Below are 26137 nucleotides of genomic sequence, written 5' to 3'. Positions count from 1 at the left end.
CGTTTTAAGAAATGCAAGCGATATATAAATTTTGAGATTCATTACGATTCGAATTGAATTATCATGTAGGGACTTACCTTGGGCGCGTGCTACAATTACCTTTGGGCTGCATTGAGGGGTCGGCCTTGGCTGTACCGGTGGGTGCCACTATGAGGTTGCGGCCTTGGCTGTGGCTGTGGGTGGCGCCTGTGGTGCGGCTAGGGTTGGGAAGTTTGTGTTTCATCGTCAAACGAACACTGTTCGACGACGAACAAACATAACAAAAATTGTGTTCATGTTTGTGTTTGGTTTGTTCTTGTTCGTTCACGAATGAACACGAATGAGACGTGCATCTAGAACCTTCCATTTTAATAATTGAAAATAACGAGCTATTTAAGTTAAATTTTCCTTTAGGGTCTGGAACGCGAACAAAAATTCAAAGATCCATCGACCCAACAGAGGAAGAGAGATCGCGATCTATTGACAAATTGATATCACTCGACAGATTAAATCACAAAATTATGGTTAGGAGCCTGAATATTAATTCAAACTCCATTGATCCAACATAGAATCATTGTCGCGATACATCATGAAATCGATTTTTCAAGACGGATTAAATCGCAAAATTGGGTGCAGCAGGAAGATCTGTTGATCAAATAGAGGAAGAGCAATCATGATCAACCGGCAAATCGATATTTCAGGGAGGGGGAATGATTCAAGATGGATTAAATCACAAAATTCAGTGAAGCAGAAGATCCGTTGATCCAATAGAGGAAGAGCGATCACGGTTAATCAGAAAATCGATATTTCAGTGGGGGGGGGGGAGAAATCGATTTTTCAAGACAGATTAAATCTCAAAATTAGGTGCAGTAGGAAGATCCGTCGATCCAACAGAGGAAGAGCGATCGCGATCAATTGCCAAATTGATATTTCAAGAGGGCAGAGGGTGGGGGGGGGGGGAGGAAAACCTAACAGGATGCATTGGGAAGCTAACATGTTTGTGAACGGTTTGTATGTTCACAAACCGTTTGCGAACAAGTTTGTGACCAATTTTTTATGTTCGTGTTCGTTCGTTCGTTCACATGTTTGCGAAAGAACAAGATTTTTTTCCCAACCTTAGGTGCGGCCTTGGCTGCCCACCCTGTATGCTCCTTGGAGCCCATTATTTATTTATTTATATTATTATTTTTATTATTTTCATTTTCTTTCTACTTTAATCAACAAGTTTCACACTAACTTTTTAATAATGCAAAAATTCATTAAAAATATGACATTTTACATTGTGACTGAATAATTTCATGAAAATGGAATTCAACATAAAAATGTATGTTCATTTAATTACATGATTTCATAAACCCTTAAAAATGTTTATTTGCATGCATGATTTATGGTACATCAACCAAAAACTGTGAGTCATATTCTATAATGATGTTGTGAAGGTTGCACTCCACGGAGAGGTGCAGAACATCACGTCTCACCATAGCCTCAATTGCTATGTTAGTTTGGACTCCACAGAAATATGAGAAGGCAAAAAGGATACTCCCTATGTGATCTCGTAGAATACCACTCCCTCGGATGGCCGCACCATCCACATTGAGCTTTAGAATACCCATTGATGGTGGATGCCAATGGACAATATGTCGCCAAGTGGTGATGGGGGGCAAGGTTGCCGGGATGCCCAAGTGCCAAGTAAATAACACGTAACTAGGGAGCTCCATGAAATGGGTGGGATGAGGTGGTGTCTGCACCTTAACCGGTGTTTAATGCATCACATGGCTTCCTATGCTCACATGGGGGACCCTTCAAAACGAGAAGAATTTCACCCTTTCCATATCTCCCATAATAGGTAAGCTATGGTGATGTGCAGACAGGGGCTCTGCTTAGAGAGTGTTGATGCGATAAAGATCTTGTCAAAAGGAGTGTGGGCACGTAAGAGCGGGCACCAATGATGAGTAAATTGGCTCCAAGATTCTATATCAATCTTACAATGGAAGAAAAGGTGTTCCATAGTCTCAACCTGAGGTGAGACGAGGCAGTATTGGCATCATGAACTGAGTGAGTGACCGATATGGGTTACCGTTAATTAGTAGGGAGGCCACGGTGCATGAGCCTTCAAAGGAAGAATGAGACGCGAGTGATAATCGATGGACGCCATATGTGGCAGCCCCATGACTGTATAGGAAATTTCTCTCGAAAATGGTCGTAAGAGGAGAGACAAGAAAAACTCCCATCAATCATGAACGTCCAAATAGGTTGATCACGAGAGGGCCCTATGGCAATAACCATTTCATGTGATAAAGCATCTAACGGGAGACCATGTTGCTCCCATAGGAGTCGCATGTTCCCTATTAGCAACTATGCCACAGTCAACCATAGTCTATGATGGACAAAATGAGGGTGGCAGTCTAAGAGTGTGTCGGTGAGCAAGGTATCATACCATCACTAATCATGCTTGGACCGACGTGTAAACAGGTCAGATCAGACTCCCCTTATCAAAAATAATATAAGGTATCATATCTCTAGCCAATGTCGCTACCAAGTCCGCCACCTTTTGTCGCCCTTGATATCAGACTCCCTACGAGTCCACTCATCGTACTTATATGAGATGAAGCTCCCCAACAGGTAGCTTGTGGTTCACATATGCCACACAAGCTTCTTTTGAAGCACTTCTTGGACGTTCTGAGGGCACCTGACCCCTAGAAGGTATCATATCTCTTCCATCGGCCACCATAGTTTCTGCCTAGAAACTCATCTTTGTCTATGGCCTCTGTCAAGATGTGCACATATATGCTCCATAAGGTGAAGAACATCGAACGATGACAACTATATCACTAGGGTATGCAACATAATGCTCATGATGACGTATCAGATTAGTTGGATGCGCTTCCCACAGGATGGAAAGCGGAGTTTCCATCCGTCTAGTTTCTTTCTTAGCTTGGCCATCAAGGCATCAATTTTAATGACTTCATGCTCGACCAAGAAATATGGGCATCCAAGATAGGCGAAAGGAAGGTATCCTCATGAGTATCCCAAATATTGCATGATGATAGGTGAGCGCTTCATGGTGGTGGATGGGCCAGCTATAAAATTACTCGTTGATACATTGACGAGCTAGCCAAAAGCTCGCTCGTACGCATTGATTACACTATAAGTCCCTTAATGGTTTTTTTAGATCTATTAAGGAAAAGGATAGCATCATCTTTGAATAGAGAATGCATGATCAGGCAACCCCTTTTCAAAAAATACGGTTGGATAAATCCGTGAGCAATTGCTCATGTGAGTGATCGACTAAAGACCTCCTCCATCGATATGAAAAGGGTGGGCGAGATAAGGTCACCTTTCTGTAGACCTTGTGTGGCAGTGAAGAAACAAGTAGAGTTTTCATCCACCCAGAGAGAAAAGTGATTATCTCTAATACAAGCATCAACTAGTTTGATGAATGCATCAGTGAAACCAAAGCGACATAACACTTTGATGAGAAAATTCCACTTGACTCTATCAAAAGCCTTCTCCATATTGAGTTTGATAATGACTTTCAAACCTGAAATATGAGTGTCCTCTGACCGTGCTTACTCATGAACTAGCATGATAAAAACACAATATTCTGGAGATATGAGTCTATTAAGGAAGGTCCCTAGTCGATTTCTAATAATTCTGGATGTAACTTAATAGCATACATTACAAAGACTAATGGGGTGAAAGTCTCTAAAAGAAACTCAATTTTGGATGTAATATTGAGTTTGATAATGACTTTCAAACCCGGAATATGAGTGTCCTCTGACTGTGCTTACTTATGAACTAGCATGATAAAATCACAATATTCAGGAGATATGAGTCTATTAAGGAAGGTCCCTAGTCGATTTCTAATAATTTTGGATGTAACTTTATAGCATACATTACAAAGACTAATGGGGCGAAAGTCTCTAAAAGAAACTCGATTTTGGATGTAATATTGAGTTTGATACTGACTTTCAAACCCGGAATATTAGTGTCCAGTGACTGTGCTTACTCATGAACTAGCATGATAAAATCACAATGTTCAGGAGATATGAGTCTATTAAGGAAGGTCCCTGGTCGATTTCTAATAATTTTGGATGTAAATTTATAGCATACATTACAAAGACTAATGGGGCGAAAGTCTCTAAAAGAAACTCGATTTTGGATGTAATATTGAGTTTGATACTGACTTTCAAACCCGGAATATTAGTGTCCAGTGACTGTGCTTACTCATGAACTAGCATGATAAAATCACAATGTTCAGGAGATATGAGTCTATTAAGGAAGGTCCCTGGTCGATTTCTAATAATTTTGGATGTAAATTTATAGCATACATTACAAAGACTAATGGGGCGAAAGTCTCTAAAATAAACTGGATTTTCAGATTTTGGGATGAGCGCAAGAAAAGTGGATTTCCAACTTCTAGGAAAGACTTTACGTATGAAGATCTCCTTGATAGCTCGCACTAAGTCTGTGCCTATGATATCCCAACAAACTCTGTAGGATTCAGCTGAAAATCCATCCGGACCTAAGGCCTCCTTGCTAAAGGAGAAGACCACCTCTTTGATTTTTCTGCTTGTAGGAAGGCGTGTTAATATGGCATTTTCTTGGTTGGTCATCGAGTGTGGGATGGAGGCTAGTACATCCTTTTCCACCTCAGTCACCTGTGAGGTACGGAGGGAACTAAAGTAAGTGATCCTAGCCATCACTAAGTGATCAAGGTTCTGATTATACTCCCCTAATAGGGTCTTATAATTAGGTCGAGTTGTGTGTCGAATCGAAGCGTGAAAGAAAAATGTGTTTGTGTCACCCTCTTGAAGCCATTGGATATATGATTTCTAGATATAGTAAATCTCTTGCTGCTGCATGACATCCTCCGTTGAATAATCTCTTGTCCAAAAATTACCAGAGCTTATTCGAGGAGTAACAGTAGACATGATCCATTCCGAGTTTCCTTAGGATGGATTGGGAATTATCCGATGTAGTCATCAATTCAATAAGCCCAATTATTCCTAGTTTGTGCTTATTGACGAGTGAGAGAAGATGGGAGTGGGTGACTCACATGGCGCACCCTCGATCGGGTGTAATATATGTGACATATGTGTGGGGTATCCGAGTGATGATGGGGGGGGGGCATGTCCACATCTGAACCCTTAGATATGGAGTCATCATCATCCTCTTGGTCCGTGGAGGCAAGTCCACTGGTATCTACCTTGCTAGGGATAGTGGCTTGACATTTGGTCAAGCATTCTTCTCTAGAAAGTGGTATGTGAGATGGATGGACACTGGGTGGTGATAGGGGGTGGGGTTGTGATGCTGGACGTCATCGAGGCCGTTGTCCGATCGGTACCGAGATGAGGCTCGGTACCTAGATAGTGGTGTCGGACGTCGACAATGTCAGATAGATAAACCCTAACGGGTATATGTAACTACGATGCACAATGGATGTGTCTTACGGTAGTACTTGCAGGCCTCGACTCAAGGGAGATGCTGAGCTCCGAGCTCCGAAGGGATCACCGACGACGGCAACGTTAGTCTCTCAAACCTTGTCAGAGGGAACGTTGACGTTTACGAGCCAAACAAAATCAATCCGTAGGGCTCGCACGTGATAGGCGGACTCGTCCGCACCGGTAAGACGCTCAATTGTGTATGTCGTTTTCTCTCAATTTCCTCTCTCACCCGAAAAGGATAATATAATGAGCGGGCCGGAGGACGGTGTACCTCATCATCGTGTGGCTCGTGTGTAGAGTCTTCGTCAATTGTGATGTTCGGCCCGTGCACGGTGAGGAGGTGCAAGAGAGGATCGGTGAGGCTCAACTGGCAAACTAGCGCAAGAGCGGTAGGGGAGGCAGGGGGAAGGGAGGCGGTGGAGCGACCAACGATGGTGACGCGGCTCGAGCAACTTGGCCGGTCCCATCAGGGCTAACATACGATTGTCGGCCCGGGCGAGTTGTTCAGCAAGTGTAGGCAACAACGATCATTCACTTGCGGGGGTGCAGTCTGGGTCGCGTCCGGTAGTCGATGGCAAGCCAAGCCATCACGCACCGACAACTAGTGGTTCAGACGTCCTACGGATCCAAGGCCAGGTCCAATCAGGTTCTGTTCGGATCGTCAACGTGACACGCGTCCACCGGCTGATGGCAATGGGATGCAATTCCCAGGCCGAATGCAGTGCGAGGGCGGCGGCTAGACCCTTGGGTAAACCAGCCACGATCTGAGGCGTTCGCGCAGTTCACTTTCGGAGAACTGCGGCAGCCCACGGGAATTCAAGTAGGCTTATCGAGAGTTCAGCAACAGCAAGAACCTCTATGGACGGTCTAGGTCTAGGGCGTGCCGATCAAAGTCGATTGAGGACCAGCAATAATCAGGTGAGAGGTCCTCGCCAGGGAGGCTGGTGTAACGGCGGCGTCGGCCTCTCTTTTGAACGGTCGAAATCCTGAGCGGCCCGTAGTGCAGTGAAAGATCAATCTCGTTGAGGTCCTCATGCCAATGGAGAATGCAGTCAGAATCCCAATTCTTTAGCGCAGCGTCAGGTGGGGGGTCGCGATTCCCTTGCGTCGCGACAAGAGGAAGGACGCGGCGGGGTGCGATCGTTGACAGGGCGGATGCAGAAAGAAACGTATGCTTTGGCCATGATCCTTTGGCAGCGAGATTCTCCATGATGGATAGAGCTGAGGTGGAAGTTTAGGATGGGGTCGGGGAAGATCATTGGATTTTCCCTACTCCTTCAGACTGCTCCCTCCCGAGGTACTACACTATTCTCCCTCTCCTCCCACTCTTCTTTCTCTCTGAACAAGGGATGAGACCAAAAAAGAACGAACAAACTGCTTCAACAATTCTTACTGCTCTGATTTCATTAGGGCGCCACCTTTTCCTTAAGTAGGGGAATTAATGGGCCCTAATGGACCCTTAAGGGAGGGGGAAGATGAATTCCATTAAGGGGCCCCTTATATAATGGCCCCCCCGTTACAAAATAGAGGAAAATAACATAAAAATAGGAAAGGAAAGGGGAAACGGAGGGGATCCAAAAGGCTGAGGACACCTCCCTACACAATGACAAGACACAGAAGCACAAACTAAACAATGAACGCGTCGCAATGTGACGAAGGCGACTCAACGAGTTTGAAAAACACGAAACACCACTAACAAAGAAGATGAGAAATCAAAACACGATAGACGGGCATAATTCACCCGGCAGTCGACGACGATGGCAGCGGCGCGGATGACGTCTTCGACGGATCTAGATGGCGTGCGCCATCAGGTTGGAGGGTGGGAAAGGGATGTCGAATGGCTAAGGGAGGGGGGATGTGGGATGGGAGAGGGGTGGGCGTCGAGTGGGTAAGGGGTGTGATGGGGGATGGGAGAGGGGTGTGTGCCTGGTGGCGAGGGGGAGATGGGTGACGGGTGGGGGGCATCGGGTGGCAAGGTTGGGGTGTAATGGAGGGAGGAGGAAGATGGCTAGGGCTGGGGGTTGTCAAGTGTGGGCAGGGAGTACAAATAGGGAGAGGTGTAGAGGATGACAGACCAACAACAGGTGATGATGGGGTGAGAGAGGAGGAAGGCTGGCTCGAAGAGTGCGTAGTGGTGGGAGAGGCATGCTTGGCCTGACTCACTGCTACCTCCGTGTGGTATCGAGCATTAATCCCATATAGGGATTTTAGGAGAGAAAACATGTTCGAGGTCGGTGCGTGGACTGTGGCCTCTTTGCCCTTGCTTGATGGTACCACCTTAAGGGGAGTTTTGGGGCACTTGGCAGTGCCCTTTTTCACCCATTGCTGTACTGCTGAGATGGTACCACCACGTAGAGGTGGGCCGTCGCTGATTAGGGAGGCACCCTTGGGTAGTGTTCATTGGCTCTACAATGTAATCATTGTAGGGCAAGGGGGGAAGTAAGTCGTCGATAGAGGGTCGGGTAGTTTGCATCGCCTTTTGACGACACGTGTGGATGGTATGCCATGGTTAATTCTCGTACATTAATAATCATATATAAGTGCGTGCATTAATAATCATTAACAAATATATTTTTTCTTGAGATTTAATTATTAAACAGCACTAGAAAAGTAAATATTCCAATCAATAAAAAAATAAAAAATAAAAGGTATAAATTTGTTTTTCCTTTGCAGATCTCCAAGGACAATAAACCAGTGACATTTTAGAAGAAAATTTTGAGATCAATGTGACACGTGAAGCTGAATTTTGACATCGATGTGAATACGTTGAAAAGATGCAAAATATTAAGATCTATTGATTGAATGATACTGAATTTCTGGAGAGTCTCAGTGAATAAATAAATTTATTGTACCAATATTAAGATATTCAAAATTATAGATAAATATTTTAGATTTGAAGATGAGGAGATTTGAGACTTAAAAGATCTTACTTAGGAGTTGAAAGAGCTGAAAATGGTTAAAATAAGGACTGATGTGGATTTAGTATGGAGATACAAAAAAGGGACATTGATGGAGTTATAAATCCAGCTTAATCAAATAGGTTAAAATTTTAGGGATTGATACAAATATTGTGAGAAGCTGAATTTGTGAGTGTGTTACATATTAGGATATAATATTAAGGTTGAGATAACTTCATGAATACTACACTGTTTTTGGTTTTCTCTGATAAGATTTCAGAGAGAAATCCATGGTATGATATGCCGTGGACATGAGAACAATTAACAAGAAAAAAATTTCCTAATATCTCTCCCATCTCTCTAGTTCATGTAATTTCCATTATTGATATTTTTTCCTGCCAAGCGCTGGCCCAATCACTGAGTTGCCACCACACACTGCTGCCCACCTCAAGAAAAATAAAAGATGAGTACTCCCCCCTCTTTTCATATAATCATTATTCTGTCTTCTATGCTGTTCTATTGTTTCTTTGCTGGATCTCTTCTTCCTTCCTTTTGTTATCTTATTCATTCATTTATTTATTCTTTATTCTCATTCATCATCTCTTATTTTGTTCTACTATATTATATTTCTCATCTTTTGATTTGATATGTCATTATCTCTTATCCTCCTTTCGTCCTTTATTTGTTCACTTTTGATGTTATTTTCATTAAATTCATTTCTCAATTTCTTCTTGTTTAATCCCCTCTCATCTTCTTTTGCATGAATTGCTCTACCCTTCTCTTATTTATTTTTTTGGACTACCTCTTCTCTATTCTCCCCTTATTTACTTCATAAGTTCTTTTTTTCTAGTTTTATTGATAGATTCTTCTTTCCATTGATGTGGCCTCCTTGATATGACCAGTTTGATTTTTTTGTCTTTTTGGGCTCATCTGGTCTCTGACAACCAACATGGTGAAAGATTTTGAGGATATACGATGAAGAAGAATAAGCAAGATGAGATAAGGGAGATCAAGATACTAAGAAGATGCTAATTGTAATAATACATATTGGGTGGTATTTACAGTAACAAAAAAAAATTGTAACTTTCTATTTCCTTATAATGCAGTAATCTATCCATTATAATAATCTTATTTATTTTTATTTGAAGCCATCAATTCTCATTCTATCTATCTTTAATCATAGGCATTTATCGTTAATCCTATATTGAACCTTGGACACTAATCTCATAACCAGTATATGGTATATGAACAATTCTTAAGAGCTATAGTTGAGCAAAATCTTTTTGGCTGAGGGTGATGCCGATGTATTTGTTCCTTTTAATGGTACTCCTTATTACCTGGCACCTCCCTAAGTCGACATCATCCTAGCATCAGCCTTTATTTTGAGGATATTGATGTAAAATTTTCAAATATCAGACACCATATTTTCAATATTTTTACAATAAGTAAAAATGTGATTAAAGAAATAAATTCGTACACTATTTTAATATTATTAAAATAAATAAAACTAAGTGATTTAACACAGCAAGTATGTACACTAATAAAAATATCTAAGATCTCTCTGCAATATTAAATGTCTTCTTTTATTTAGAATCATAGGAATGTACCCTAATAAGGCATAAAATTAACTACATTTATTATAAACCAGAAATTGGGTAAAAAGATGTTGTTTTAGGCTATGATTTATGAAACAATATTTCTAAAATTTTCATAAGTAGGAGATAAGGGTGGTATCCTTAGGGATCCGGTGGCAAGTTACTAAATTTTGGCTTAAAAATATTTAGCAATATTTTAAGTGGTGTTTTTATATTTTTTTGGTATTTAGGATACTTTCTTGGAAGATATTACACTAATATTAAATAAAAATTAAAAATAATTTAATTAAATATATTTTTTCTGTTTTTAAAAGATTAGAATAAGTGTATATTATTTTTGGAACTTTTGGGATTTTCAAGATGATACAATAAATGTAAAAGATTCAAATACCCTTTGCTGGCATTTTTATGAAAGTTTTTGTAATGTTTGGAGATTGTGCTAACCAGGTTGTTATACAGGTGATAACAAACAAATTACAACTTTAATTTATGATATTTACATGTTTTATGCATTAAAATAATTAAATATGTGTGTTATCAAGCTTAAGAGACTCAAACCTAATTTAGGATTGATATTATGATTTTTTGGATTTAAGTGAAAATTTTAATTTTACAATACAAAATTCTGACATATTCTGAAAGAAGATAATTTTAGAATACAAAATATATTTTTATAATTTTTTGGATGTAGACTCAAAGAGATATGAATTTTCTAAGTTGATATATATATATATATTTTATGACTTAGAATTTATTTTAAAAGAATTTATTAAAAATTTTCCACAATTAAAATGCGACAACCACATGATGCCATTTGATTCGTCGAATGGCGACCAATCGTGGCAATCCACAATGAATAGCTGCACTAATCATTGTGAAAAAACTCAATTATGGCATTGCAGAATTATTTTTTGACACACTAACATTTTTTTCGCAGGGGGCGACGTGGACAAATGAGAAAAAGGATCCATTTATCTGTAGTAAATGCTGACAAGAATCGAGAAAAGCAAGGTATAAAAACATGATAAAAGAAAAGTCAAAAGTTGCAGCGGTACACGTTAACAAAGATAAAAAAGACAAAACAATGGTGATGTGACACACAGAAAAATGTGCCACATCAGAGATTGAAAATGAGATCTTCCCTTTTTTTCTGATGTGAATGATGCACGTCAGCGCGTCATTTACTTAAAAAGAAAAAATGGAATATTCCGTGACGTGGTGTAGGTTGACGAACGCCACATTATGGAATAATCAATTAACTAATAAAAATCATCTTTTGTCCTTTTCCCCTACAGGTACATGTCACGACTTTGAAAGGTGTGAGCACATAATACAAGGCGATGAGGAATTTAGACGAGTTGATAGTTCAATCAAAACAAAAAAGATGAAGCATCTGCACCGATGTTGAGGAGAGAGAAAAATATGATGGAAATATATGTGTCCGACAAGCCAATCACACATTCGACATTTCATTCCATTTTCATTAATAGAACATATTCATTATAGTGCACGTGTGATGCTTATAATGAACTCCGTGAACACATGATCAGACTTAATGAATTATGATGAGACTGTAATACGGAGATCACTAATCTTTCAGCATGTGTTCTAAACATTCCTATTCGAAGGATATGCGAGAAAGACATCGAAGTATCCAGATAGAATAGCATTCTCTAGCCTCACTCATATGATGAGTATGGCTGTTCCCCTAGCCATTAGTGTGGAGACTCTAAGGATAGATAGTGGGTGCTCTTTAGTGGAAAGAGTTCACTAAATTAATCCATACGAATCCCTGAATGTTATTATACCGAACTATCAATCAGGTTGCTTCACGTCACAGTTGTGTAAGTGTTCCTTAGACCTGAGACACCAAAGACGTCTTGTGAACGGACGGTTGTACTTTGGGTAATGAGTCTCTAATCATGGGATTCTAAACGGTCTTACTTTGGGTACATCAAGAAGTTCGCGAAGACGATTGAGTGGTCAAGTTGGGATCGTCCACCCTTGGTATAAGAGGTGACAGCTCAAGGAAGACAATGCGATGAAGTCCTTGGCCAAGGCAGTGAAATATCAGAGAAGAGTTTTCCGATTATTTCTGAATGCATCAGTACTAACTCGGATGATCGATTAGGGTTTGACAGTTGACCATACCCTAAGTCATCCGAGGAGCATCAAGTGGATGAGGGATGATATATACATGGTAACTGATGATGAACAGGTTCTAAGAGTGAGTTGATACACACTCCTTTGTATCTTCTAGGACACGAGGTGTAGCTTGGCAACCCACGTGTTAGAGACTCGACCTATCGATTGGGTTAAATCGATCCGACATTAATTAATCTATATGATGATATATTTAATTAATTTGGAAGGCAAATAAAGGTTATTGGGCCGCCAGAGTCGATAACTAGACTGATACATGGGCCTAGAGGGTCACACGCAAATGGTCTTTTGGACGTCGGAAGATATACTTAAGTTTTAGGGTTTTTTATGAAAAATACCCACTTAGTATAAATAGATGAAGATTCTAAACAAAATTTGACCCAGGACAGAATTGTTAAGGGGGCCTTTCGCTTCTTCCCCTTCTCCCACAACCCCTCTCCACTCTTGATGCAATCGGGATGACGTAACGAGGGCGAAGGAGGTATAACGGGGCTCGTCAATGAGAAGGTGGAGATACGACGTGTCGAAGATCGCAAGGATTCATCTAGAGGCTGCACAATTGAGCAGGTCGACTTGTCTCGCTTTGGGATCCAAGAAATCTTGGATGTGATCCGTGCAAAGGTACTTTGTTTTAATGATTTTCTCCGATGCCGTTTGATTCTGTTATGTGTCTTCCGCTATGGAACGGTTTGATTTGTTCATCCATATCAAGGCCTCTAGAACTAAACAGAAAGAAGAAAACCAAAACGGTGGGTATTGAATTTTCACCAAATCTTGAATATTGGAGTCTCAATTATGTATTCCATGAGAAACTGAAACATATATAGGAAGATAAATTTTTTCAATATACTGAACCAAATCATATATATCCATTAACATATCAACTGCCTACTTCATGCCTCCCACCGTTCTGCATTATCTTTAAACATTAACGATAATCACACTGGTATTTTTATCACTATTTTTGATGGTATCTTTGTTCTCTTAGTAATATGACTATCTGCCATCATTTGAAGACCAATTTTTTCCATAATAATGCCCTTTTATCCTAAAAAATACCATAACTGATACCATTATTAGTAACATTTCAATTTTTGGGATACCAAAGATGATGATGCCATGTAATAACAATCTCCAAAGTGAATGTCAAGTAGATCTGATATAGTTAGTAAATTCAGATCCATCATTTCACAGAGAGAGAGGGAGAGACATGTCTAGATATTCTATGAGAAAAAGGGAAGCAAGAAGAACAATAATAAAAGAGAGAATAGAGGAAACAATATCACTAAAACCATGAATCAAATCACATGGGCATGGATCACATCTGTGATTCCTTGGAAATTTGATTAAAAATTCTGTAACTTTTTAATTTTGCAGCCTCAATATGTATCCACACAATGCATGATGTGTCGAATCTCCTCCATCTTGATGAGCTTCTTTCACGCTCCATTACTATTTCCATGTCATCCCGATCCCAACAGGAATGGAGAGGAACTATGGGGAGAAGGGAGAAGAAGGGGAAGAGTGCCGAACAGTTTTTGCCTTGGTAAATTCCATTTAGGGCCATCCCCAATTTATATTAAGAGGGTATTTTTTAAAAAAACCCCCAAACTTTCGGTATGTCTTTTGACATCCAAAATACCATTTACGTATGACGCTATAGGCCCATGTACCAATCTACTTAATGACACTAACGACCAATAACCTTTATTCACCATTGATAAACTCAAATTTAGGGTGTTAATTTGTCGTTAATATTTGAGTTAATCATTAATAATGTATAAACCTTTACTCATAACATAATTTGAGTAATTGGTGAAGGGGAACATTTGTCTCCACTGGGAATGAATCTTAGGGAAATTGGTTTCTCTATAGGGGGAATTTGAGAGGACGAGAAGGGATACATTTAACATAAGAGGTATCCATAAGATGAATATGGTAGTCCGATATAGGGATAATAACTATTTAATACAAGTAAGGTGAGTGTTATCATGAGTGGTAGATATTGGATCATGAATGAAGAAAGCCAAAACAAGAGTAGGAAATGGAAGATGCAAAGAGGTGACGACAAGGCAAGATGAGAACAAAGGGGAAATGATGATAATAAATATATGATTCAGAGATTACTAATTTAAATTATGGTTTAAACACAATTTGCCTTCTCAATATGTATCCCACACAATGCATGATGTGTCGAATCTCCTCCATCTTGATGAGCTTCTTTCACACTCCAAGTACTATATTCCATGTCATCCAGTCCCAACAGGAATGGAGAGGAACTATGAGGAGAAGGAAAGAGAGGGAAGAGTGCCGAACAGTTTTTGCCTTAGTAGAAGATTCCATTTAGGAGCCATCCCAATTTATATTAAGAGGTATTTTAAAAAACCCCAAACTTTCAGGTATATTTTGACATCAAGCCTACATTCATTATGGCGCTATAGGCCATGTGTAATCTACTTAATGACACTATGACCAATAACTTCTTTATTCCACCATTGATAAACTCAAATTTAGGGTGTTAATTTATGGAATTAATATTTGAGTTAATCATTAATATAGATCAAACCTTTACTCATAACATAATTTGAGTAATTGGTGAAGGGGAACATTTGTCTCCACTGGGAATGAATCTTGAGGAAATTGGTTTCTCTATGAGAATTTGAGGGCCGAGAGGATACATTTAACATGAGGTATCCATAAGATGAATAGTCAGTCGATATAGGGATAATAACTATTTAATACAAGTAAGGTGAGTGTTATCATGAGTGGTAGATGTTGGATCATGAATGAAAGCCAAACAAGAGTAGGAAATAATATTAAATATGAGCGGGATGTGTGATGTAGCTGAAAATCAACGCGCACCATTGATATGCCTAAAAATGCACGTAATTTTGTCGTTGATTTGACGTTTCGACTTATACAATAAAATTTATAATTTCCCTTAATCACTAAATATAGAATATAGAGCAAGAAAGGGGTCGAACCACAGGGAGGCAACAAATAATAATTTTTATCCAATTTCAATGAATTAGTTCAAAGATGAAATAAATTTTCAATTAATAGATTTTAATTATACTTAATAATGTTTTTAATTAATCAAAATCAAGTAAGACTTAATTTTGATTTTAAATATTTCGGTCAGAAATCTCAAGATACGAATATTTCAGTTTTAAGATCAGATTAATTCGGATTATTAATTTCCCAATTATTATGAAATTTTAAGACAATTTTTATGAATTAAAATGGGGAATTAAATAGTCAAGAAAGGGATTTTTAAATTGGACTTCAAGATGGATGAATTTTTGAATCAAATTTTATTTTTAGATTTTTAATATATTAAATTAAATTCCTAAACAATAAAAATCAAAATCTAGAGAGAGAAACTAGATAAATTAATCTAGAGAGAGAAAGTAAAGAATTTGGGGAAATGATGAAATCCAACCCTAAATTAAAAATCTAATGAAGCAGAAATGTTCTAAATTGATGTAGAATTAAGGATAAAAACCAGATCTTGAATCAGAATCAAAATGAAGTGCTAATTCCATTCAAAACAAACTTCTAGGGCATGTACATTTCGCCCATACCTTGGCGTTTTAGAATCGTTCAAGAAGATGATTGAAATACAAATCAGAAACTTACAAACTTGAGTGCAAAAGCAAGATCTGTCAACTTCAAGAACCCCTCCTGTGTCCTTCCTGGCCAAATGCTTGGGGAGAGCCTCCAAAAGTGATTTTCGCCCATTTCCAGACCTCCATTTAAAGGGGGAAAATACGAACCTACCCTCAAAATTTCAGCCCAATTGCACGTCTAGATCTCAAGTTATCAAGGTTTTAGTGAGGATAAATCTAGGCCGTTGGATCGTTTTATTATCTAAAAAAACCGATTTTTCTGATTGGCTGAGCCTCTTCTTCCTTGTTTTCGCCGCCCTTGGATCGCATGTCGACATGTGTTTGCGCGCTTCAAACGGCCGTAATCATTGGAAGGTGATTGGCCTCTTTGAGTGGCTATAAAGAAGCCACGTCGCTCCTTTTCTTTTATTTTTCTTAAAAAAACACAAAAACGACAACTCAAGCCGCAAGGTTTGACTGCGTCATTCTAAAAAATATAATAAAGAATGGAGGTAAGCTTACCGTTATCTAAAGCTCTCTTTTTTTTAAAAAAAATGCGGCGTTGATTTCCGCGTGCATTTTAATGCACACGGCGAATCGACGCCGCATACATGAATAATAAAAAAAAGACTGTTTGCACGTGCTTGTCGGTTGCCGCGTGCATTAAATGCATGGGGCAACTCGACGCCGCATGCACGGTGCTTAACGCACGTGCATGTCGGTGGCTTTATATATATTCAATCGATTTTTTTTCTCTCTCCTTATTATTTGATAATAATCATCCAATCATTCGCCCAAATTTTGGGCGAATGACGTGGATGCCCTTTAGTATATATATATAAATACATTATAAAATGCCAAATAAATTAAATATGTATTATTTAAATATATAAAATCATTTCTTGGCTATATAGAGGTCGAAAAATTATATAAAAATATGGAAAAATTCCAGAAAAATTTGAATAGCCCTTACCAACCTTTAGCCAAATATTTAAGGCCCTGCAAAAAATATTTCTTTACTAAAATGAGGTCAAATTCCATGTAATAAATGATCAAAAATCAGAAATAATAATAAAATGAAAGTGTAAGTGATTTATCTTTATTTTAATATGATAACATGCAGATATAGTCATTAAAACACATAAATATAATGTAAAATTCATTAATTAATCATGTTAATTTGCAAGTTATTAACCATGTCAGCACATTTTTTAAATAAGCAGAATGAAATGATGATACACCCATGCCACATATCTCATGATGCATTGTTGCGCCCCTATTTTTGATTAGTTAGAGGCTTTAATAAATTCTTTTTTAATGATTCAATAGCCTCGATCCATGCGCACATTTATTGCAAAAAAAGTGGACATGTTTTTTTATTCAGCCAGGTCATCTTGTCATTAAAAATAGGAAAGAGAGTCATTTATGATGCCATAATGGATTGCTTTTAATGGTTGGAAGATGTCAATAAGTAATGAGGTTTGATGATTGGCTGTCGCCAATCATTAACTGTAGTGGCTAATTGGCTACCGCTAGACAATTCGAATGCTGATATGTAGCACTATGAAAGAAAATCTAACATTTCCGTAATAATTCATATAAAATTAAATATAAATATAAAGAGAAAAACACATATGCATTCCAAATTAGAAAAATCATATATTGATGAGTAAAATGTCAAAACATTCAGGAAAATTTATATTACGATTGAAAAATTATTATTTTTCATAATTTGTGGTAAAACAATCCCAAAAAATACTTAAAATTTGCATAATTAAAAGTCTCATTCTAGAAATGGATTTAATCAATTTAAGTTTTATAATACACATAAATAACTATTTTAATGTGAATAAATATGTAAATAACGTCATAGTAACCTATTAATATAGTGTGTTATCAGCCATTCAAACTATATCATCATATAGATTAATTAACATCGGATTGATTCAACCTAATCGATAGGCTGAGTCTCCAACTCGTGGGGTGCCAAGGTACATCTCATGCTCTAGAAGATATTAATGAACATGGAACAAGATATGGAATGTGTTATTGGGTTGCCGACCACATATGTTTACATTAATAACAAGAGTAATGGTGTCAGTTAGTTCCTGTCTATGTTTTACCCTATCCTATGTTTAATCCTATATTGAATCCTATGACTGAGTTTATGGGGGACGCATTCAGTTTTTACTAGGTAGTCTTTATTAATAGTCCTATTATACTGTTCTGGCTTTTGAGGGTTGCTGACTCTTCTTCAGAAATAACAATGGAAGAAGTAACGCTGGAAGCAAGAAGGAATTCAAATAAGTCGAAAACCATGATTATGAATCCATGATGCAGTCCCAGATCTCGCATAAATCATAGCGATGAATTAATATATTTTTGGGACTTTTAGGGGGAAAAGATTGCGAATTTAGGAATAAAGGAAGAGGCTTTCAGTTACATCGAAACTGAGGGAGACCAGGTGCATAAATCGGCAACTCGGCACAAGATTCAGGGAACGGAGAAGAAAGCTTATGAGACGACGAAGACAGATTAATGCACCCCACGTAGCCAAAACCTTGGTCTCGGGCTTCTAAAGCATTGATTTCGGACTTGAGGAACTTGACATAGTTGGCAGCCTCTTCAAGCATGGAAGCTGTGTCCATCCTACTGCCGCCAGGAACAAGACTTCTCAGCATTCTCAGCCTCTCGCTAATCCTCTCCCTTCTTTGCCGCGCTACAACGGTTTGAGGGTCGTCTGAAGTCCTTACCTTCTTCCTTCTGGCCTTCCCCACGGCTTTAAAACCCCCAGCGCTGACTGGCCTCATCGCCGCTGCCCTGTAGATCATCTCCTTCGCCTGCACCTTGGCTTCCGCGTTGTTCTCAAGGGCGACTCCTCTTCCTCTTCCTCTTCCTCTTTCGATCTGATTCCTCTTCGATCTCCGCCTTGAAAGACGAACCATTGGGCTCGAACAGTAATACGAGCAAAGCATTCCAGAGTTATCGAACTCGGGGGGAGAAGCGGTCCCATCAGAGCTCTCGCTGGGGAAGATATATCCTCCGTGAGCTCTCTCATGGAATTGATTGCAGAGAAGAGCGTCCATCGGATAAGGTGCAGTGTTAATGTAGGAAGAAAAAGAAGAACCAAGAATCGAGGATATCCTGATAGCTGTGTCTTGTGATGGAGAGAACGGAAGCTCATCTTTAATTGGTTCCGTGGATCCGAAGGAGGCCTCGATGAGACCAAAATCTGCGTGGTTAGAGCAGGAATAGAGAAAATGCTCGCATACTTTCTCAGACAAGTTCGCCCCGCAATCCATGACCCGCGAGCAATCACTGCCAAAGCCATCCATATCCGATTGCTGTGCCTGTGGATACTTAACGAACCAAAAGACAAGTGACGTGGGAGCAGTTCAGGACGAAGAAGATGCGTTTGTTACCTTGTATTGCTATCTCGGCTCCCCTGAAAAATAGAGATCGTGGGCGAGAAAGGTTGGGACTTTGCACTCAAGTACAAAAAAGCCAACCTAAAACCAGGGTCAAATTCGACTCTCCTCATGCGACGAATAGGGGGATATGCTTAGGGATCTGAGCACCCATCGCTTGTTTCGATTGGACGAATTGAATAACCCAACCGTTCTCCTGGAATTTGCACCCCGATGCCCCTCTCTCTCTATGTGTTTGTATGTTGATGACTGCAAAAGGCACAAGGTTCTATCAAATAGCATGGCTTTATAATCAGTAGGGTAGAGAATGAATCCTACGGCGAGTAGGCAGATTCTGGACTGATGTCTAATAAAATAAATTTAGGAAAAGGCTTACGTCCTCTCTTGGTTTCTTTTGCCAACTGTCACCAGAGAGAAGGCGAACTTAGAGCTCGGATAACTTGTTTGCCAACCCACTGGCCGTAGCCGTTGAGGACCACGTAAGGCTCTCTCCGAGCGACAATAGATCGAACCTCTGTCCAGACAGCTGACCCGGTCCGGGGACCATCTTCTTTAATGGCCTTGGGGAGAAGCTGGCGAGATCTCTATCCCCGAGATGGAGTCAGGCCATATCCATCCACGCAATCTGCCATGGGAAACGACACTCGATTTAATGGCGGATAAGTCTCATTCTATTTTTTTGAGAAGTGACGCGGGTGCGGAGAAGGAGAACTGAAGAATTTGGCAGTGAAAAACCGAGTTGATGCCTTGATGGACACGAGCCTAGACGAATCCGCAGTGCAGGCTATGCCGGGTCTGCCTTGGCAGTTCTGCAGTGCCCTGACGGATCTCTCTCACGGCTCCAGTATTGTTCTTCTTCTGACCATGCAAACGAGTACGGCCAAGTCTTGATCTCGGTCATGATCAAACGTTAAGTTGTAGTTTCTCTCTCTCTCTCTCTCTCTCTCTCTCTCTCTCTCTCAGCTGCTCGGGTCCAATCGCCGCGTAAAGTGAACGTTTCGCATGAGTTTGTGTTCTCTCTTCCGATTGACAAATGACAACTCAGGTGGCATCTTGCATTCAGAGAAACCCACAGAGGTTGAGGGATCGTCTCATTTTAGTTGCGAATGGCGAGTGATTCTCCAGGCTTTGCACATCTTTCATTCTTTCTGACCTATTATTCCCTGCCGTCAAGTTGAAGAGATATCTTAAAGAGGGTCATTATTGCTCACTCTGCTTTTTTATCTACGTCTGAATAATGACTTGCAGCCAAATTCTTATAAGGGGGAATACTACGTATCAGCATGAACTCCCGTTTTTGTCAGCCAGGCAGCACGAACTTTCATACTTGTTCAAAAAATAGCATGAACCAATAAGAAGACGCCAAGTGGCGTCTTCTTATTTTTTTTTTCAGCGATTGTCAAGTGCTGACGTGGTAGCCAGGTGGATTCCACCGTGGTAGCCAGGTGGACTCCACGGTGGCATCCACATCTCTGGCCGCCGACGGCGCCCGTCTACGACCGCCGACGCCGCGCGTCTCTGGCCGCCGACGCCGCCGCGCGTCTCCGGCCGCCGACGCTTCCTCTCTTTTGATAATGGCGTCTACAAATGTCAAACCGCAGAGAAGAAGGACGAAGAGGAGAAGAAGAAGAAGAAGAAAAAGAAGAAGAAGAAAAAGGAGAGGAGAAGAAGAAGTAGTAGAAGAAGAAGAATAAGAAGAAGAAGAAGCATCGGCCGGAGACGGGTGCTGTCGGCGGCCGGAGATGTGGATGCCACCGTGGAATCCACCTGGCTACCACGTCAGCACTTGACCATCGTTGACAAAAAAAAATAAGAAGATGCCACTTGGCATTTTCTTATTGGTTCGTGCTATTTTTTGAACAAGTATGAAAGTTCATGCTGCCTGGCTGACAAAAACGGGAGTTCATGCTGATACGTAGTATTCCCCCTTATAATATGTCATCGGCTCTCTCTCTTTCTCTATTTCAAAATAAACAAGCAAGTTGTATGTTGGGAGGCTTGAGGGTCCCACGTATTATATGGTGCAATTACCACGATCCTTTAAATATATAGGTTTTTCAAATTACAAAATTACCATAACAGTGTTTGTAACTGACCTAATTTATGCACATAATTGCACCATCCCACTACGAATAACACATTAATCCTAAGCTTCATAGAAACCACTTAATTGGTATGTTTAGCCAAGTAAAAAATATTTATTTACCATTATATATCTGTTAACCCTCATATTAGATCCTAAAATGCATAAAACGGATAAAAAATAGAGGGACAGAGGGGAAAGAGTTCGGGCGAAGATGAATAAAAAGAAAGTGCTTATCATATATGGAGCAAGAATAAATAATAAATTGAGAAGCGGATATCATGACTGGAGAGAGAACAGTAAAGAGAGAGAGAGAGAGAGAGAGAGAGAGAGAGAGAGAGAGAGAGAGAGAGAGAGAGAGAGAGAGAGATAAAGGGAGAGGGACACAGAGAGAGAGGAGGAGAGCCACAGCGAGAAAGGGACACATAGAGAGGGGGAGAGGGACAGAAAGAAAGGGACACAGAGAGAGAGAGGGGGAGAGGGCGAGGAGAGAGAGAGGGGAGAGAGAGAGAAAGGACAGAGAGAGAGGGAGAGAGGGACAGAGAGAGAGGGGGAGAGGGAGAGGGAGGGAGAGAGAGGGGGAGAGAGAGAGAGGACAGAGAGAGGGGGAGAGGGAGAGGGACAGAGAGAGTGGGGGAGAGGGACAGAGAGGGAGAGAGAGGAGGAGAGGGACAGAGAGAGAGAGGGAGAGGGAGAGAGGGGGAGAGGGATAGTGAGAGAGAGGGAGAGAGAGGGGGAGAGGGATAGAGAGAGAGGGACAAAGAAGGAGAGAGAGGGGGAGAGGGACACAGAGAGAGATAGGGACAGAGAAGGAGAGAGGTGGAGAGGGACAGAGAAGGAGAGAGAAAGGGACAGAGAGAGAGGGAAGAGAGGGAGAGAAAAAGGGACAGAGAGAGATAAATTTGGAGAGTATGCAAATAAGAGGGAGTGAGAAGATATTGACTAATTTTGAGCAGTGGAGAGAAACATAATTCAGGATAAAAGTAGAGATAATATGGAATACTTGAGATAAATATAAAAATAGAATGGGGGATAGCAATAACTGGAGAAAGACTAATAGAGAGAGAGAGAGGGAGAGTGACAAAGAGAGGGAGAGGGACAGAGAGGGGGAGATGGACAAAATGAGAGAGGGAGAGGGAAATAGAGTGGGAAAGGGACACAGAGAGGGAAAGGAAAATAGGGAGGGAAAGGGATATAGAGAGGGAGAAGGACATAGAGGGAGGGAGAGAGGGAAAGGGACACAGAGAGGGAAAGGAAAATAGAGAGGGAAAGGGATATAGAGAGGGAGAAGGACATAGAGAGAGAGAGGGAAAGGGACATAGAGAGAGATAGGGAGAGAGAGAGACAGAGAGAGGGGGAAAAGACAGAGGGAAAGGGAGAAGGAGAGAGAGAGAGAGAGAGAGAGAGAGAGAGAGAGAGAGAGAGAGAGAGAGAGAGGGAGGGAGAGAGAGAGAGAGAGAGAGAGAGAGAGAGAGAGAGAGAGAGAGAGAGAGAGAGAGAGAGAGAGAGAGAGAGAGAGAGAGAGAGAGAGAGAGAGAGAGAGAGAGAGAGAGAGAGAGAGAGAGAGACAGAGAGAGAGAGACAGAGACAGAGACAGAGAGAGACAGAGAGAGAGAGAGAGAGAGAGAGAGAGAGAGAGAGAGAGAGAGAGAGAGAGAGAGAGAGAGAGAGAGAGAGAGAGAGAGAGAGAGAGAGAGAGAGAGAGAGAGAGAGAGAGAGAGAGAGAGAGACAGAGAGAGAGAGAGAGAGAGAGAGAGAGAGAGAGAGAGAGAGAGAGAGAGAGAGAGAGAGAGAGAGAGAGAGAGAGAGAGAGAGAGAGAGAGAGAGAGAGAGAGAGAGAGAGAGAGAGAGAGAGAGAGAGAGAGAGAGAGAGAGAGAGAGAGAGAGAGAGAGAGAGACAGAGAGAGAGAGAGAGAGAGAGAGAGAGAGAGGGAGAGGGGGAGAGAGAGAGAGGGGAAGGACAGAGAGAGGGAAGGGACAGTGAGAGGGAAGGGACAGAGAGAGGGAAATGACAGAGAGAGCGAAGAGAGAGAGAGGGAAGGGACAGAGAGAGGGAAATGACAGAGAGAGAAGAGAGAGAGAGGGAAGGGACAGAGAGAGGGAAATGACAGAGAGAGAGAAGAGAGAGAGAGGGAAGGGACATAGAGAGGGAAATGACAGAGAGAGAGAAGAGAGAGAGAGAGGGAAGGGACAGAGAGAGGGAAATGACAGAGAGAGAGAAGAGAGAGAGAGGGGGAAGGGACAGGAGAGAGAGAAAGAGAGAGAGAGAGTGAGAGAGAGAGAGGGAAAGGGAGAGGGAGAGAGAGAGAGAGAGGGAAAGGACAGAGAGAGGGGAAGGGAAAGAGAGAGAGAGAATGAAAAGAAAAGAGAGAGGGAAGGGAAAGGCAGGGGAGAGAGAGAGAGAGTGAACGGAAAAGAGAGAGAGAAGGGACTGAGAGAGGGAAAGGCAGGGGAGAGAGAGAGAGTGAAAGGAAAAGAGAGAGGGAAGGGACTGAGAGAGAGAGAGAGAGTAAAAGGAAAAGAGAGGGAAGGGACTGAGAGAGGGAGAGAGAGAGAGAGAGTGAAAGGAAAAGAGAGAGGGAAGGGACTGAGAGAGGGAGAGAGAGAGAGAGTGAAAGGAAAAGAGAGAGGGAAGGGACTGAGAGAGGGAGGGAGAGAGAGAGAGAAAGGGAGAGAGAGAGGGAAGGGACGGAGAGAGGGAGAGAGAGAGAGAGTGAAAGGAAAAGAGAGAGGGAAGGGACTTAGAGAGGGAAAGGCAGGGGAGAGAGAGAGTGAAAGGAAAAGAGAGAGGGAAAGTTGGAGAGAGAGAGAGAGGGAAAGGAAAAGCGCGAGGGAAGGGACTGAGAAAGGGAAGGGACTGAGAAAGGGAAGGGACTGAGAAAGGGAAAGGAAGAGGGAGAGAGAGAGGGAAAGGAACACAGAGAGAGAGAGAAGGGGCAGAGAGAGGGAAAGGCAGGGGAGAGAGAGAGTGAAAGGAAAAGAGAGAGGGAAAGTTGGAGAGAGAGAGAGAGGGAAAGGAAAAGCGCGAGGGAAGGGACTGAGAAAGGGAAGGGACTGAGAAAGGGAAGGGACTGAGAAAGGGAAGGGACTGAGAAAGGGAAAGGAAGAGGGAGAGAGAGAGGGAAAGGAACACAGAGAGAGAGAGAAGGGGCAGAGAGAGGGAAAGGGAGAGTGAAAGAGAGTGGGAAAGGGACAAAGAGAGAAGAGAGAGTTAGAGAGAGAGAGTGAACTCGAGAGAGGGGGAGAAAGAGAGGGAGAAGGACAGAGAGAAATTTACCGTGACTGGTGGCATAATCTTGAGCCGATAAAAGACAGTCTAAGCGGTTGCCAGCAGATACCTCATCGGCGGCGGAGCCGGGACAAAGATGACTAGATCAACTTGGGTGGACCCAGGAATTGCCATCACTTGTTCTCCCCGTCACAATCATTGAGATATGATCCTCCGGGACCAGACCAGAGTAATCTTATTCTCTCTCTCTCTCTCTCTCTCTCTCTCTCTCTCTCTCTCTCTCTCTCTCTCTCTCTCTCTCTCTCTCTCTCTCTCTCTCTCTCTCTCTCTCTGAAACTGTCTCATCTGTTATACGTTGCGGATCTATTCCTGGTGAGGGGAAATTGGCAGCTGCCCAGTTGCCGTTGGCACCACCGCTGTCGACGGGGACCATGGCACCAGTCGACGGGTTGAGCAATTGGTTCTCGTCGTGGAGGGCTCGCTGCGTGCTCCCCTTATGAACAAGTCGAGTTACTCGAGTTACTCGAGTTTTTCCCCCGAAGATGGGATGACCCAGAACTGGGGATTTCCGATATCCCGAGTTACCCACTGGTCTCTCACTAACGAGAAAAATCAAGACTGATAATCCAAGACGAAGTTACGTACCTCTCAAAATGCATCTCCTTTCTGCCTCTAGGAGATGCCGTGTTCTGGTGCTGGGTGCAGACGTAGAAACTATGAGAAATTCTGTAGATAAGAAGGGTTGAGTCGAAGTCCTTACAGATCCGCACGGCTCAGAAAAATCCAGACAGTTAGAATTTTGGCATTTGGGAGATGCCTTCTGACAAATAAATTAAGAGAGAGAGAGAGATTGAGGTAGAGAGCGTACAGAAAACCGATTTTCAGACAAAGAATCGGACTTAACAAGACAAGAGTGGCGGCTGCCCCTCAGGCCATTGATTAGTGGGAGAAGAACAATAAATATCTGCGTTTTAAGAATCTTCAACTTTTGTGCCATCCGTGTGATGTCAGTGAGTTTCTGCAGTAATAATATTTTATTGACATATTGGGAAGCATGGATAGACAAACCAGGAAATAGAGATATAAAGGCAGGATAATGACAAGATATAAACAAAAGCCAATATCAGTACATACAATTATTTGGGATATTTCCTATTTTTAATTTTCGTATGGCTCCTATCCCTATAAGTATTACATAATGAAGGGACCAATATCTGGAAGAGAACAATGAATGATACATATGGGAAAAGCATGGACAATAAAGATGAGGGATATGAACACTTCCCAAGCTGATGGCCATTATCATCATGGAGTTTCAAATGTTAAAAAAATAAAATGACAATTTGTGGACATTACATGGACATGCTGTGGCTAATCAAGAGATTAATTTATGAAGATGTCATCAGTAAAGATTCAGAAGTGAAGAGTTTGCTCTGACATAGGTCAATATTTCACATCCTTAATGACCTATTAGCAATTAAAGAAGTGTGAAGACATAGAACCTCAGGCCATGAGATACAATATGACGGAGCTGGTTGACAAGTTGCATAGGACTTAAAAATATACATCATCAAAGGAACACATGGTCCAGGGATCACCAACACATGAAGATGTGTAGAAGAACCATTTACTGGACTAAGATGTGACATTTGATTGGAGAATGCTTCTTGTTTAAATTGGCAGTGAAATCATCATTCGATTCTTTCAT

At 41.3% G+C, this 26137-nt stretch overlaps 1 protein-coding gene and 1 long non-coding RNA gene across 2 annotated transcripts; both read right to left on the bottom strand.

Moving 5' to 3' along the window:
- Window positions 1-17993: 17993 nt before the first annotated feature.
- On the bottom strand, window positions 17994-19388 carry LOC144703678 (uncharacterized). Its single transcript, XM_078575907.1, has 2 exons — window positions 19112-19388; window positions 17994-19048 (listed from the first exon to the last, which is right to left on the bottom strand). The coding sequence occupies exon 2, from the start codon at window positions 19022-19024 to the stop codon at window positions 18125-18127; it is 900 nt and encodes a 299-aa protein (XP_078432033.1). The 5' UTR covers window positions 19025-19048; window positions 19112-19388; the 3' UTR covers window positions 17994-18124.
- Window positions 19389-24356: 4968 nt separating this feature from the next.
- LOC144703194 (uncharacterized) lies at window positions 24357-25318 on the bottom strand. Its single transcript, XR_013581493.1, has 3 exons — window positions 25190-25318; window positions 25075-25124; window positions 24357-24987 (listed from the first exon to the last, which is right to left on the bottom strand). It is a non-coding gene; the product is annotated as an uncharacterized LOC144703194 (long non-coding RNA).
- Window positions 25319-26137: the final 819 nt, after the last annotated feature.

This window comes from Wolffia australiana, chromosome 5 (genome assembly GCF_029677425.1).
Source record: "Wolffia australiana isolate 7733 chromosome 5, ASM2967742v1".
Classification (NCBI taxonomy): Eukaryota; Viridiplantae; Streptophyta; class Magnoliopsida; order Alismatales; family Araceae; genus Wolffia; species Wolffia australiana.
The sequence above is the reverse complement of the archived record's forward strand: the minus strand, read 5'-3'. Positions and strand labels throughout refer to the sequence as shown.